This window comes from Puma concolor, chromosome D1, assembly GCF_028749965.1.
Source record: "Puma concolor isolate L17-30 chromosome D1, mPumCon1.1.hap2, whole genome shotgun sequence".
Classification (NCBI taxonomy): Eukaryota; Metazoa; Chordata; class Mammalia; order Carnivora; family Felidae; genus Puma; species Puma concolor.
This window is the reverse complement of record NC_141676.1, coordinates 14,285,245-14,301,742: the sequence shown is the minus strand read 5'-3', so window position 1 is coordinate 14,301,742 and position 16,498 is coordinate 14,285,245. Positions and strand designations below refer to the sequence as shown.

Below are 16,498 nucleotides of genomic sequence, written 5' to 3'. Positions count from 1 at the left end.
CTATGAATTTTTAAGAAGTGACATTTAAGGAATGTTTATTGATTCTATAGGCAGGTGCATTGTTTAATACCTGTGAGACTTGTTGGAGGAAACAAAATGGTGTTTTCAAAGTAAATATTCATTATTGGCTTTTGGAAACACACAGACATATATTATATATGTATTATGTATTATGCACATATGAACATATACATATGCAATACATTCTGTCTGGTAAGGAAGACATTTCCTCTGTCCTCTTAGGTTTACTGTTTGAGGACCTGTGAACTAAACTGACAGGCAACAGACTATCAGGTGAATAGATAAAGTTTCCTCGTATGTATATAAGATGCACACACAAAAAAGTGCCTTGCTCAGTAATTAGAGGTGGGGTTTATATACTTAATTTAGCAGAGGAAACACTTCTATGGGAAGAATAAAATGGCTTTTGAGGGAAAAAATGAGAGATAAATTTTGTGATATTGTTTATCAAGGGGCAAGTGGTCTCCTCTGTCTTCTTTCTTGTCAGAACCCCCCCCCCCCCGGGAGAGAGCAGTTATAGGCAGCCTCACTCTCAAAATTCCTGCCTTAAATCAGATAAGGGAAGTTCTGCAAGAGCCTCTTTGTGCATCTATTGAATCCTAAATGTCTCCAGTTTAAAATAAGTTTATGTCACTATTTAATTTGGATCCCTTACATTCACAAATTATTTTTTAAAATTTTAATGTATTTTTTAAATTTATTATTGAGAGAGAAAGAGAGAGCATGAGCAGGGAGGGGCAGAGAGAGACAGAGACACAGAATCCAAAGCAGGGTCCAGGCTCCCAGCTGTCAGAGCAGAGCCAGACGCGGGGCTCTAACTCACCAGCTATAAGATCATGACCTGAGCCAAAGTTGGGCACTTAACCGACTGAGCCACCCAGACGCCCCTCCCAAATTATTATTTTGAATCTCTACTAACTCACTAAAATCCATTGCAAAGAATGCCGGAGACTTCCTTATTCTTTACGACTCTAGAGGAGCTGCCCTGTTTTACAGATGAGACGACAAAGGACCAATGGAGTTGAAAGCTCACCCAAGCTCAGACAAGATGAACATTTGAGACATAGAATCCAAGCACACAGGCATACATGGTGCCAGGGTGGCTTAGTCCATTGAAAGTCCCACTCTTGATTTCACCACAGCTCCTGGGAGTCAACCCTGTGTCGGGCCTCCATGCTGAGTGTGGAGCCTGCTTAGGATTCTCTCTCTCCCTCAGACCCTCTCCTCCTCTCTTCTCTCTCTCTCTTTCTCCCTAATTAAAAAAAAAAAAAATCAAGCATACATATATCCATATACTTGTACACAGGCCTTCTCCCATTTTACATAAACAAATAGAAGTTCCTATACGCATTTTGTACGCCATTTTTGCCTAGAACCATTACAATTTAAATATTTACCTTAAAAAATAATTCCACAGCTGGGGCTCCTGGCCCAGTCGGTTAGGTGTCCGACTTCAGCTCAGGTCATGATCTCACAGTCTGTGAGTTTGAGCCCTGCATCAGGCTCTGTGCTGACACCTCAGAGCCTGGAGCCTGCTTCAGATTCTGGGTCTCCCTCTCTCTGCCCCTCCCCCGCTTATGCCTCTGTCTCTCTCTCTCTCAAAAGTAAATAAACGTTAAAATGACAAAAAAAATAATAATTCCACAGACTTCTTTTTTATGGCAATTCCATTTCTCCCAGTTGTTTAAAAGAAGTACCAAAATGGCAATGCAAAGGGATTCTGTCATATCAGAGTACATTGGATTCACTTAAAATCAGCCCTTAGGAAACTTCCACAAAAGAGTACAGCCACTTGAAAATGCTGATAGTTTTTTAAACAAAATGACTGTTGGTATTATATGTGTTCCTCATTGCATATAGTGTTTATTGTTCTGCTTACTCAGACATGGATCAGAAACTGTCCGGTATCATTGTTAAAACCACAATTGCTAAGAAAGCAAGCATAACTTTGGTTAACGGCACTTTCGCAGTATGTAGCTAACAATGGTTTTGAGTTTATGAGAATGTTTATCAAATGGAATGATATTTAGCTCATGCCAGTAAATTTTTCCTGCTAAAACCTATTAACTTATGGAGTTTTTTTTTTCTTATTTCTGAATAGTCAAATTTAGGTAAATATGTAATATAATGTGTTAAAGCAAATTTTATTTTACTGCTTCTATATGGCCCATATTTCTTTCCAGAATAATCCCACTGTCATATATTTTAACATAATAGCTATTCATTTTCCAAAATATAACTAATCACTGTTGTTGTTATAAATAAACTTCCAATAAGGATGCCTGAGTGGCTCAGTTGGATAAGTGTCAGACTCTTGACTTTGGCTCAGGTCATGATCTCGCGGTTCCTGAGCTGGGACCCTGCACTGGGCTCTGCACTGTCAGTGCCTGGGATTCTCCCTCTCTCACTCTCTCTCTGCCCCTCCCCTGTTCACTCTCTCTCTCAAAAATAAATAAATAAACCTTAAAAAATCAAACTTCCAATTGTAAAACTATTACCAAGGAAGGAAGATTTTAGGCAATGGCAAGCAGTTTTCTGGATATCCCATAATCACAGACTAAAATTTCATTCAATGTTGGCCCTACTAAATATCCATCTCCCGGTGTCATATGCTTAAAGTTTATATGTTTTACAAAGAAATTGAGATCATAATGAAAAAGTTTGTGTATAAATCTTTATTTTCGTAATTGGATTCGTCTCAATAAATTACTTTGGAAAATTCATTGAAAAAAATTTATTTTGATACTATCCTAAATGACTTTCCAAGAGACTTGTATGCAACCTAATTCCTTCATCAATACAATTATATTTATTTAAAATTTGAGTTATTATAGCTTTATAGAAATAAACAATAAATGCTCTGCATAATAAAATCTCATAAATAGGAAGTCAAAACCAATAATCTGAAAATTAATGAAGATACAATGAGTGATCGTGCTTTTCTTTCCTCAAATTATCGATTGATTTCATGAGAAGCAATATGAGGACATTAAGTTTCCTCTGTTCTTTTTACTAAAAAAAGGGACTTGAAAATATGGTCATTGAACCAAAGTCAATAAACAGGAACATATTAAATCAAATGGAAGGGATAGGATAAAGGATATTGGTATTCTGAAATATTATACAGTTGCAGAGAGAGGGACTGTTTAAGAATACCATTGAAACCACAAAGAACCCAGATGTATTTAAATATTTCTTACAAAAGTTATAAATTGGTAGAGTGAATTTTCCTAATAGTTTAAGGCTGATATATAAAAGAACAACAAAAATTAACTTCTCATATCCAGTGAGACCTTAGTTATCTACAAAGATAGTTCCTCGAACAATCAGTAAACTACCTTAAGCAAAGTTCACCCTGAAGTTTGCCTCATCTACTTCTGCACTTTGCGATGATCTTGTTTCTGGCAATATATTTATGCTTTTTAAAATTAAGCCAGTAATTTAGTATACTTTTATGCATGTGATTGAATATAGTTTATTTCTGTAGATGTATAACCAGTCTGAAGATATGTGTTTGATTTTGTTGTTATTAAAAGCCTCTGTTAATAGCCAAATTATGGAAAAAGCCTAGATGTCCATCAACTGATGAATGGATAAAGAAATTGTGGTTTATATACACAATGGAGTTCTACGTGGCAATGAGAAAGAATGAAATATGGCCCTTTGTAGCAACGTGGATGGAACTGGAGAGTGTTATGCTAAGTGAAATAAGTCATACAGAGAAAGACAGATACCATATGTTTTCACTCTTAGGTGGATCCTGAGAAACTTAACAGAAACCCATGGGGGAGGGGAAGGAAAAAAAAAAAGGAGGTTAGAGTGGGAGACAGCCAAAGCATAAGAGACTCTTAAAAACTGTGAACAAACTGAGGGTTGATGGCGGGAGGGTGGGTGATGGGTATTGAGGAGGGCACCTTTTGGGATGAGCACTGGGTGTTGTATGGAAACCAATTTGACAATAAACTTCATATATTGAAAAAAATAAAATAAAATTTAAAAAATAAAAAAAGCCTCTGTTAGTGCAATGCTGATAATAATATGTAACTATATCTATATCTAATCTATATCTATCTATCTATCTATCTATCTATATATATAAATATGTCTACAAATCTGTTTCCCTGCCTATATAGAGATAGATACACTGTATGGTAAAATTAAGGTATTAAAGTGTTAAGTTCTACTTTAATACACAGTGGTCAAACAATCCTAAATTAATATATGTAGGTGTGACTATCACATATTTCAATGTTCCAATTTGTTTAAGTGCTTTTGTAGGGGAAAGCATATCATCCTGATGAATTAAAAATTAAAAGAGGACACCCTTTATAATTGCCTCATTATTCATTATTGGAGAAATGTCATAAAAAGAAGAGATTAGGTATGTTTTACAGGGTTTGAAGGAATACAATTATAAGAATTTAAAAAAAAAAACATTTGAACTAAATGCATTTGAAAATCAAAGAAATGTATCTTTAATGCTACCCTGACTTCTTAGAAGCTGTGTGGAAATACATTTCAACTCAACATAATGAGGCTTTGCAATATATGATATCCTGAGATCAGACGAGATGCAAGAGAGTAAAGATTGCTTAGAAGATTCAAGCCAAAGAGGACAACAATTTGGTGAGAATTTGTAGGGAGCATTTTAAGGTCCAGATTAATGGTATGTGTATTGGCCTCCAAGTGTCATTTTGAACAATGAGGAATTCTGCTGATGGATATTAAATAGTTTATAACTTATGAATTTCAAAGAGCTGAAAATGGTCTTTTCTTTGGTGCCATGTTCTTTCACAATCATAGAAATTTCTAATTGAATCGGCCATTGTAATCTGTTCTGGTGAAAAAGCCAAGTACTGAAGAGAAGAAAATGCAACTATATACTATAAATGCATTTGGGCTCATTACTTATTGTGTAATTAGTGACTGTCTGAATTTCAGTTCTGTTCTCTCATATTGGATTAAGTATTGTTGACTCTGGTTCCCAAATACCCTTAAAACAAGTTTTCTCTTCTTCATTAATCATCAGCACTGCTGTCTCAGTTCAGGCCCTATGTTCTCGAATCCTAACTATTGAAATAGCCTTCTGACTTCTTCCATTGCCACTTTACCTTCAGTGTGTTTCTATTCTTATCTCAGAAACACACGTTGGTCATAATTCTTTCCTTAATGTCACATATGTTCTCTTATCTTAGTAGGAAGTCCAAATTCCCTGAACTGTTTATACTTCTCTTTAATCATTCTCAAGGGCCAAGAGCAAGAATTCTCATCTTTCCCAAGATTTTTCTTCTTGATAATATCCTTGAGAAAATTAGATTATTTCCTCCATTGTTCTATCATTGTGCACTGTATTGTAACAGTGGATTGTGAACTTTTGTTTTCACTTCTGATTCCTCTTCTGAACTGTTTAATCCTGTGAGGAAAAGACTGCATCTTATTCAAGGACTTTTGGGATAGTTTCAGGATTTCTGGCATAGTGATTATCACATAGTAGGTACACAATACTGACTCGTTTAATAAATCAGGGTGTTAATTATTTCAGAGTGTTTTTCTTTTTTACCTGTGTGGTAATGGCATGTTTGATATTGAGGAGTAAATAAAGATAAGTTTTAAATTAGAAGTTTTTCCATCTAGTATACTTTTTTAAAAAAAATTAGCTATTTATAGGAGTCAGATTCTCAACATGTAAAGTGGTGAGCATATAAATAGTAAGCAAAAATATAAGGAAGTTTTCTTGATGCATAGTAATTAAATAAATACCTAATAAAATAACTTCTGATTTATCAAGCTATTGAGCTTTATTATATATGGAGCTTGAGGAGATGTAAACGATTAATGGAGGCAAGGTTATTATGACACTGATGATCAGGGACAAAGCTCATGGAAATTAAAATTTTCCAGACCACTCTAGAACGCCTCCCAGTGATAGGTCACAGAAAGTAGTAATGCTTCAGGTTATTTAACTGAAGGAAACAAATTAATGTGCATTCTGAATTATTATTTTTTTTTTAAAAAGAGATATCGTGATGAATGTAAATGTCCAATGGTGAAAGAAACTGCTTAATAGACATGGGTGTATAGATATAATAGTTTATTGCAAATTTCATTTATATTAAAGACATGAAACAAATGTCAATTGAATACCTAGTCTATCTTCAATATTATAACATATGTATTATAACATAACATCTTGCACTATATATATATATATATGATATTTAGTTTTATTTTCAAAAACCATGAGGAAGGTACTACCATTGTACTATTGTCCCTTTGCAGATGATGGATGCTGAGGATTAAAGACATTACAAAATTTTCACATGGTCATAAAGGCAGTAAATGGTATTTCAAGACACAAACTCAGAATTATGACTCCCAAATCTAAACGTTTTCAACTATAGCACCGTCTTCTTTTGAAAAGTTATAATTACAAAGACTTGGACGTTTAAAAGCATTGAAAATATGTGTGACATATTCTCAAGGGAAAAACATGCGTACACACACAAAAATAGAATCTGTGGTCCAGATTCAGGTTTCCAAATACCATCGTCCCGTAAAAGATGGCAAGGATCCTTGGAGAAGTAGTTTCTAGAGCCGAGTCTGGGAAAATAGAAGATGAGCCTGGAATATACTGTGCTGCCAGATTTAAGAGGTGAAAAAATAAACACAAAACAAAACAAAACAAAACAAAAAGACAAGAGCATGACCAAAGACCAAAGAGCGAAGTGCGCAGAAACTAATTCAGTAATGGTTCCATTAGCAGAGCTACTTGAGCAATAAAAGAAATGATGGTGGTGTTGGATAACCCAAAGGAAAATAATTCCGAGTACATATTCATACAACTATCTAACCAAATAAATACATAAAGAAGAAAGAACAACTCTTCCTTACAGAATCATTTCAGTTAAAATATCCGGGCACCTGGGTGGCTCAGTGTGTTGAGAGCCAACTTCATCTGAGGTCATGATCTCATGGTTTGGGGGTTCGAGCCCTGAGTTGGGCTCTGTGCTGACAGCTTAGAGCCTGGTACCTGCTTTGGATTCTGTGTCTCCCTCTCTCTCTCTCTCTCTGCCCTCCCCTGCTTGCATTCTGCCTCTCTCTCAGAAATAAATAAACATTAAGAAAAATTATATATATATATATATATATATATATATATATATATATATATATATGTTTGAAGGCCCTTTCATGCAGATGGCTGAAGCTGAAGAAGGAAGCTCATCCCCCTCAAGAAGCCACAGCCAAAGCAAAGGCTTTGAAGGCCAAGAAAGCGGTACTGAAAAGTGTCCACAGTCACACAAAAAAGAAGATCTGCAGGTCAGGTACCTTTCCAGGATCCAAGGCACTGAAGACAGCCCAGTTATTCTCTAAAAATCACCCCCAGGAGAAACAAGCTTGACCACTAGGCCATCATTAAGTTCCCCCTGACTATAGATGGAGTCAGCCGTGAAGAAAATAGAAGACAACACACCTGTGCTCATTGTGGATGCCAAGGCCAACAAGCACCAGGTCCAACAGGCTTTGAAGAAGTTTTACCACATTGACATGGCCAAGGTCAACATCCTGATTAGGCTGGATGGAAAGAAGAAAGCGTGTGTTCCACTGGCTCCCAAGTATGACACTTTGGATGTTGACAACAAAATTGGTTTTATCTAAATTGAGTCCAGTAGGCTAAATCTAAATCTAAATTTTTTCACCAAAATAAATAAAATAAAGTAAAATAATAAAATAACAGAACATAAAAAAATAAAAATAAAAAACTGAAATAAAATTAAATAGTTGAAAGAAGGGGAACATGGAAATTAGCCACAAAAACACCACAGTAATAATAGGTAGAGGCAACATATTGATGGGTGCCGAAAAGAATAAATGGAATATTTGCATACCCTAAATTATCTTCCCCAAGTATACATAAACTACAAAGAAAAATCCTAAATTTATAGTGAAAAAGGCAGGCAGACACTATGTTAAGTAAATGATCGAGTTTAAATCACTGGTAATATCACTCAGCGACATCACGTATCCTTGGAGAAGATGAAAAGGCATGCATATCATCTCTCTGGCACTTTTCCCCATAATCAATTACCTCAATTTCATCATGAGAAAAATATCATGTAAACTTACATGCAGGGATATTGTACAAAATACTTGATGAGTAATCTTGACAAATATCACAGTCGTGAAAGAAAAGGAAAGAAAATGGGACAGTCACAGATCTCAGGAGATGAGACAGAGGTAACAGTAATGGATGGCAGCATGATGGTCTAGATTGCACCATAGTGACCCAGAGCCCTTATGCCAGTTATGTACTGGCAACCAGTATACTTACACCTCTAGGCTCACCAAAGATCAGACTACCAAAGAGATGAGCCAAATTTTGAATCTCAAAAGAGGCAGTTAACTCTAAGTAATGGAAAAGCAACAGCAGTATCATTCTTATCTTTGCAATCATACACAAAGCGTACATCCCAGAGTCCACTTGGGATTCTCTTTCCTCCTCTCTCTGCCCCTCCTCTTCTCATGGTCTATCTCTCTCTCTCTCTCAAAAAATAAGTGAATAAACTTTTCATTTACACCTCAGAGACCTTGTGCATTCAGTTCCAGACCACTGCAATAAAGTGGGTCAAATGAATTTTTTGGTTTCCCAGTGCCTATGAAAGTTATGTTTGCATTATGCTGTAGTCTATTAAGAATAAAACGTGCTTTACTGCTAAAAATGTTAACCATCATCTGAGCTTTCAGTGAGTCGTAATTTTTTTGGAGGGTCTTGTCTCAGTATTGATGGCTGCTGACTGACCAGATGGTTGCTGAAGGTTGGATGGCTGAGGCAATTTCTTAAAATGAGACGACATGAAGTTTGTTACATCAATTGATTCTTCCTTTAACAAACAATTTCTGCGTAGCGTGTGATTCTTTTTAATATCATTTTACCTACGGTAGGACTTCCTTAAAATTGGAGTCATTTCTCCCAAAGCCTCCCGCCGCTTTATCCACTAAGCATATGTGATAGTTTAGGTCTTTTTTCGTTTCAACAATCTTGATGGCTTTTTCACTAGGAGTAGATCCCATCTCAAGAAAACATTTTCGGGGCGCCTGGGTGGCGCAGTCGGTTAAGCGTCCAACTTCAGCCAGGTCACGATCTCGCGGTCCGCGAGTTCGAGCCCCGCGTCGGGCTCTGGGCTGATGGCTCAGAGCCTGGAGCCTGTTTCCGATTCTGTGTCTCCCTCTCTCTCTGCCCCTACCCCGTTCATGCTCTGTCTCTCTCTGTCCCAAAAATAAATAAACGTTGAAAAAAAAAAAAATTAAAAAAAAAAAAAAAAAGAAAACATTTTCTTTGCTCATTTTATAAGAAGCAAGTACTCATGCATTAAAGCTTTATTATGAGATTACGGCCATTCAAACATAATAATGAGGAAAAGTTTGAAATATTGCAAAAATTACCAAAATGTGACAAAGAGACACAAAGTGAATAAAAGATATTTGAAAAACGACACCTACAGTCTTGCTCACAATGAGTCTCCACAAACTTTCAATCTGCAGGCAACCCCCCCACCAAAAAAAACCCCAAAACAAAAAAAAAAAAACAAATGCAATATGGTGACGCGTGGTAAAGTGCAAGAAAACAAGTCCTGTCCGTATCTGTCATTTAATAGCTTCTTAATAGATGGGTGTCGAAAAAATAGGAGAATGGATAGAAATTTGAGATTTCAGGTATACGATCCGAGACTTTCAACGTTTTATTTTTTTCAAGATACATAACAGGGCAAATAAAAAATGTTGTTCTGTTCCTTTTGTATAAATATCTGAGTCTACTGATCATCTGTAAGTGATAGCACATATATAGTAGATTTTTTTCCTTCTTAAAAATCTCTAGTGTGAAACGTAGGATTAGAGAGGCATTTATCCCCTTTCCAATGCAGAATCTATCTTGTTTAATCATTGTAATACTAACTCCCTTTATTTTTTAGTGTATTTTTTTAACCTTATTCATTTATTTTTTGAGAGAGAGAGATAGACCATGAGAAGAGGAGGGGCAGAGAGAGGAGGAAAGAGAATCCCAAGTGGAGTCTGCAACCCACTCACCATGAGCTCATGACCTGAGCCGAAATCAAGAATCAGATGCTCAACGGACAGCCACCCAGGTGCCCTCTAACCCCCTTTTAGAGATAAGCCAAAAAGAGATGACAATTCCAGTAGAAAAATAATTTAGACGAGTCTGTGAGGTCCTTCAAACCTGATGTTTGTCAATCATCATCGGACCTGACGCATTTTGAAAAATTTACCTTTGTGGGTCTGATCCTACTAACCCAGAAATGTTTTAGGGGTGTGGCCTAGGAAATGGCTTTAAAACAGTAAACAAACAACAAATGGAATAATGATGTGAATTGAGTTCCTATCAGCCATTCCTGAAACTGGGAGTAGAGTTTGAGTTTTTACTTCAGGTTTCTTGTCTATTTTCCTAGATGGCATTTTCCTTCTTAGTGATTCCATGTGTGCATCATTGAGCACAGTCAGCAAAAAATCAGAGTACCTGCATTAAAAATAAATACATAGTGGCGCCTGGGTGGTTCAGTCCGTTAGGCGCTGACTTCAGCTCTGGTCACGATCTTGCAGTCCATGAGTTCCAGCCCTGAGAGGGGCTCTGTGCTGACAGCTCAGAGACTAGAGCCTGCTTTGGGTTCTGTGTCTCCCTCTCTCTCTCCCCTCCCCTGCTTGTGCTCTGTCTCTGTCTCTGAAAAAATGAATACACCTTAAAAAACATACATAGATGATTTGTTGACATCACGGTAATGTAATTTCAATGTATAATAACACCATTTAATCAGTAGATAGGTTTTCACTTTTCCTTGCTGGGAGGGTTGTCTGAGAAGCCCAGGCGGAGGCAACAGTGATCTGATATTCTCTAACATCATGTATCTCATATATTTTCATGGTGGTCAGTGTTTTAGAAAATCTTCATATATTTACATATTTATTATATATACATTATATTATAGTTGTATTACATATACATATATATTGCACTGTTATAATATCATATATGTGACATGATATATAACATATGATTATATATTATATTTTACCACATCATATGAAATATATATTATATATCATATAATCATATAACATCATATATCATGATACCATACTATATATTCCATATGAATATATTATTATATATAAAATATTTTTTCAATATATTTTTTAACAATTTTTTAATGTTTATTTATTTATTTTTTGAGAAAGAGAGACAGAGTGTGAGTGGGGAGGGACAGAGAGAGAGAGGGAGACAGAATCCAAAGCAGGCTCCAGGTTCTGAGCTATCAGCATAGAGCCCAAGGTGGGGCTCGAACTCACGAACCATGAGATCATAACCTGAGCTGAAGTCAGCTGCTTAACCAACTGAGCCACCCAGGTACCCCTCAATATATTTTATATGAGTAGATAAAATATATGATTAGAACATATTTTATAATAGATTTTATATAGAAAATATATGAATAGAATATATTTTTCCTATATTCTGTATGTATATATTATTATATATGATTTATATTCTATAACATGTATTGTGTATATATTATATATTATGTACATATTATATATATGCTAATAATATAAAAAATGACTTTCAAAACTATATCAATTATATTTTTCAGTATATCCATTGCCATTTAAAGTGAAATACACAAAAGGAAGGGGTATGTATTTCTGAACATTTCCATTGGAAATGTATCCCAGGCAAATTAAGAATAAGCCTTTGGGTACAATTAAAATGCAAATCTCAAGAGATCAAAGATGCTAATTGATCAATTCCTTTATGATATGAGTTTGAGATTTGGGAAGAGATGTTGCTATAAGAAGAGTGTTAACACACTACATTTCCAAAGACAATTCTTTGTCCTGGGACTGCATTAGAAATACATGAAGAACAACACGAATACTGAATGTGAATCTAGCTTTGAGCTAAAGCAGTAGATATTAATTCTCAACAAGGCACATGAAAATAAATAGTTATTGTAGTTAACTTGGGTGTCATTTCCATTCTATCAATGAAAGATAATAGACACATTACCCAGAACTCTCCTCAACACCAGCAATTTTTTTCATCAACTTCATAATATTAATAGAGTTCCATTATATAGGAAATAGAGCTCTGTGCTAAACCACAGCAACAGATGAAAGCTGTCGCATTAACAATTCATGAGATCCAGAACTGCAAATAAGGGAAATATATGTCAAAAACTAATGGTGAATTTGGTGAATATTGAATGATGTCTTCTCTTCCTGTCATCTGATAATAAACCTCAAAATCACAGGAAGACGACCGAAAGAGGCTTCGTTTGGATGACTAAATCTCAGGTTAAGTCTAATCTTATCTTCTTTCTGAAAATGTGTGCACGTGTTTTTCACACTGAAAACCTTTCTCTTCCTCTTTTTACATGACTGCATCTTTCAGTAAACCTTAAGAAAAGTGCCTCCAGGGGTGCCTGGGTGACTCTGGCAGTTGAGCTTCTGACTTGATTTCATCTCAGGTCATGATCTCAGTTTGTGGGGTTGAGCCCTGCGTCGGGCTCAGCAATGGCAGTGCAGAGCATGTTTGAGATTCTTTCTCCCTCTGCCCCTCCATCCTGCTTTCTCGATTTCTCTCTCTCAAAATAAATAAATAAACAAGAAGAAAACTAAAGTGCCTCTAATGAAAGGCAAGAAGAAATGCCTTCATTGATTAAATGCTTGTTAAATGGATTGGTGATGAATAGGCACCCTCGAGAGGGTGGGAGACACTAAATGATCAAGTCTCCTTAATACAACATCAAGTCCCTTTGGATCACTCGGGTGGAGTGTTAAACATCTGAAACAAACTTGCATTAACCATCATATTTATGTCACCTGAATTAGGCAAATAACTTCTCTAATTTCTAGTAAGATCACCTTGTGTTTTAATACTTGGCTGTAAATCACATTTATTTTACTATTTTTAGCCTTTCTATTTTTGACTTGGAAACTACTGTTTTTGGCAATGAATTGTCTGTTGCCTGATGTCACAGATAACCATGTGCTTTATTTAGGAGCAAACATGTTTGCTGAGCGCATGCACAAAACAATTTGGCTATGTTATAGATTAACTCTCATGTTTGGTCTTTCTTTACTCACCAATAGAAAGGGTATGTGACAAAAAAGGTATAAAGAATTTTATCATTAACGTATAAAGTAAGCAGGATTTTTCATATATATATATATACATGAATATATATGTGTGTGTGTGTATATATATCTATATATCTGTGTGTATATATATGTGTGTTTTCTTTAAAAAATTTAGCAAAGCTTTATTGACTACAAGAAACGATTAGATGTGCTCATATAAGATCTTGTTAAGCTCCTAAAATGACCCTTTAAAGTATCTGTTAGGTGTTGACAAATTAAAACTGCCACACAAAGGTATCACTGAATTCACAAATTATAGAACTTTCTTTCCTAAATAGCCTTTATATTCTCTAAGAGCATCATATAATTGATTCCAGTAGGTAAGTTGCAAAAGGTATGATTTGGGGCCCAACGGTAGACTGGAGTAGATGGTAGTATATTCCAGGAAGAATCTCTTCCAAAATCATTCTGCCATCTTTGACCCTCTCATTATTGGAGTCTAGGTCAACTCTGGGTACTAAGTCTTTAAGCTTGAATTCTTTTCTGACTTTTGTTTCTGCTTTTCAGCAGGTAAGGTAAAAAGCCTGAGTTGATAAAAATGACTGGGAACAATTTCACTGAGATCACTCTCTTCATCCTCTCTGGATTTGCAAATCACCCGGAACTACAAGTCAGTCTTTTCTTAATGTTCCTCTTTATTTATCTGTTCACTGTTCTGGGGAACCTTGGGCTGATCATGTTAATCAGAATTGACTCTCATCTTCGCACACCTATGTACTTTTTTCTTAGCAACTTAGCATTTATTGACATATTTTATTCTTCCACTGTAACACCCAAGGCGCTGGTAAATTTCCAATCCAAACAGAAAACCATCTCTTTTGTTGCCTGCTTTGTTCAGATGTACTTTTTTGTGGGTTTGGTGTGTAGTGAGTGTTTTCTTTTGGGATCAATGGCCTATGACCGCTACGTAGCAATCTGCAATCCCTTATTGTACTCAGTGGTTATGTCCCGGAAAGTGTGCAACGGGCTGGGAGTCATGCCATATGCAATAGGCTTCACGAATTCTCTGATATCCGTCTGTGTGATAAGCAGCTTGGCATTCTGTGATTCCAGCATCAATCATTTCTTCTGTGATACCACAGCTCTTTTGGCCCTGTCTTGTGCGGATGCGTTCAGCACAGAAATGGTGATCTTTGTCTTAGCTGGGACCACCCTTCTTAGCTCTCTGCTCATCATCACAGTCACTTACGTTGCCATCATCTCGGCCATTCTCAAGATCCAGTCTGCAGCAGGCAGACAGAAGGCCTTTTCCACCTGTGCTTCCCACCTCATGGGCGTCACTATCTTCTATGGGTCCCTGATTTTCACGTATTTGCAGCCTGATAACACATCATCCCTGACCCAGGCACAGGTGGCGTCCGTATTCTATACCATCGTCATTCCGATGCTGAATCCACTGATCTATAGTCTGAGGAACAGAGATGTGAAAAATGCTCTCCTGAGAGTCATGCATAGAAAACTTTTTTCATGACAAATTTGTGCATGTTACAATTAAAACTCACCTGGGTGGTTTCAGGCATTCAATTACCGCAACAATCAGGAAAATTGGAAAATGAACCCAAAAGGCTTACGCAAACTAAATCATAACTTAGAGTCTTGAAATTTGGGAGGTGAAATATTATTTTATTTGTTTATGCAGAGTACTAAATCAGCGCACGAGGAGTTCGTTTCAGCATATAGATTATATATACTGTCTACACAGTGAGTTGCAAATACAATGTCAACGGACACTGGGTAATATAGGCAATCTCTTGATCATGTGAATTCATTTTGCCACATCGTTAAACGTGAGCTTTGATGGCATAGAAAAGTGATGTCTATGTGGCGGAGTATGGTCTTAAACTCAAACACAGCAGAGTTTTATTTCGAAAAAACCATAATGTGCCTCCCAAACTTCAAACATTTGGTAAACATTTAAATGCCTGTGTGTGTCGATAAATAAAGCAGCAGCTGTAGCACAATTCCTGAGTCATTTGGAAGTATATTACAACGATGCTTGTTTTTCCAAATCAGGCAGACATGCTTGGTGAAGTCTATGGTATTAAAAGGAGAAACTGGGCTTTTATTTTGTTTTTCCTTGAAAAGGGACTCCGTTTAATGGACTCCCTCAGGCACTGTTACAAACGACCACTGGAAAGAACGTGTCCTTCAGTACTGCCTTTGTTGTGCATAAGTCACTGAGCAGTAGTCAAAGTTGCTGGCAACCACTTTTTTTTTTTTTTTTTTAAATTTTTTTTTTTTTCAACGTTTATTTATTTTTGGGACAGAGAGAGACAGAGCATGAACGGGGGAGGGGCAGAGAGAGAGGGAGACACAGAATCGGAAACAGGCTCCAGGCTCTGAGCCATCAGCCCAGAGCCCGACGCGGGGCTCGAACTCACGGACCGCGAGATCGTGACCTGGCTGAAGTCGGACGCTTAACCGACTGCGCCACCCAGGCGCCCCGCTGGCAACCACTTTTAAAAAATACGTTGAAGGATGCCTGGGTTGCTCAATCCGTTGAGCGTCCAACGTCAGCTCAGATCATGATCTCAAGGTTCGTGAGTTCGAGCCCTGCATTGGGCTCACTCCTGTCAGTGTGGAGACCACCTCAGATCCTCTGTCTCCCTGCCCCCCCCACCCCGCTCTCTCTCTCTTCCCCTCATCCACTCATGCTCTCTCTCTCTCTCTCTCTCAAAAATAAATAAACACTAAAAAATTAAAATATACATTGAGGGATGTCTCAGTGGCTTAGTCGGTTAAGCATCTGACTTCAGTTCAAAGTCGTGATCTCAGGGTTCCTGGGTCCCAGGCCCACATTGGGCTTTGCCCTGAGAGTGCAGAACCTACTTGAGATTCTCTCTGCCCCTCCCCCACCGTGCTTTTTCTCTCTCTCTCTCTGAAAACAAATAATAAACTTAAAAGAAATAAAAACATAAAAAAATAAAATATATGCCCAAAGGGACTGAAGATAAATTTGATGAAGCTGTTTTACAAGAACATGTGTGTGATTAATAACATTTATTTCTGGCCAACAAGAATGTAAGCTCTTTCAGAGCAGAGTTTACTTATTCATATCTGTGCTCTCCACATTTAGGAAACGTATCATATGCACAACATGTGAGTAAATACTTTCTTTGCTTTCTGTGTCCTGTACAGTGATGGATGCATAGAGGGGGTAGATTCTGCTTTTCTCCTGTTTGTGTCTTTCTTTGGTAGAAGTCAGATGGTCACGTGCATATTGATATTCAACATTAGTAGAAAATTCCATTTCAAGAATTCTTTC

At 36.9% G+C, this 16,498-nt stretch overlaps 1 protein-coding gene and 1 pseudogene across 1 annotated transcript; both read left to right on the top strand.

The window, feature by feature from the left end:
- The first annotated feature begins 6,581 nt into the window (after positions 1–6,581).
- LOC147576477 (large ribosomal subunit protein uL23 pseudogene) lies at positions 6,582–7,680 on the top strand (annotated as a pseudogene).
- A 6,091-nt stretch (positions 7,681–13,771) lies between these two features.
- Positions 13,772–14,704, top strand: OR8I2 (olfactory receptor family 8 subfamily I member 2). Its single transcript, XM_025928185.1, has one exon. The coding sequence runs from the start codon at positions 13,772–13,774 to the stop codon at positions 14,702–14,704; it is 933 nt and encodes a 310-aa protein (XP_025783970.1).
- The last annotated feature ends 1,794 nt before the right edge of the window (positions 14,705–16,498 follow it).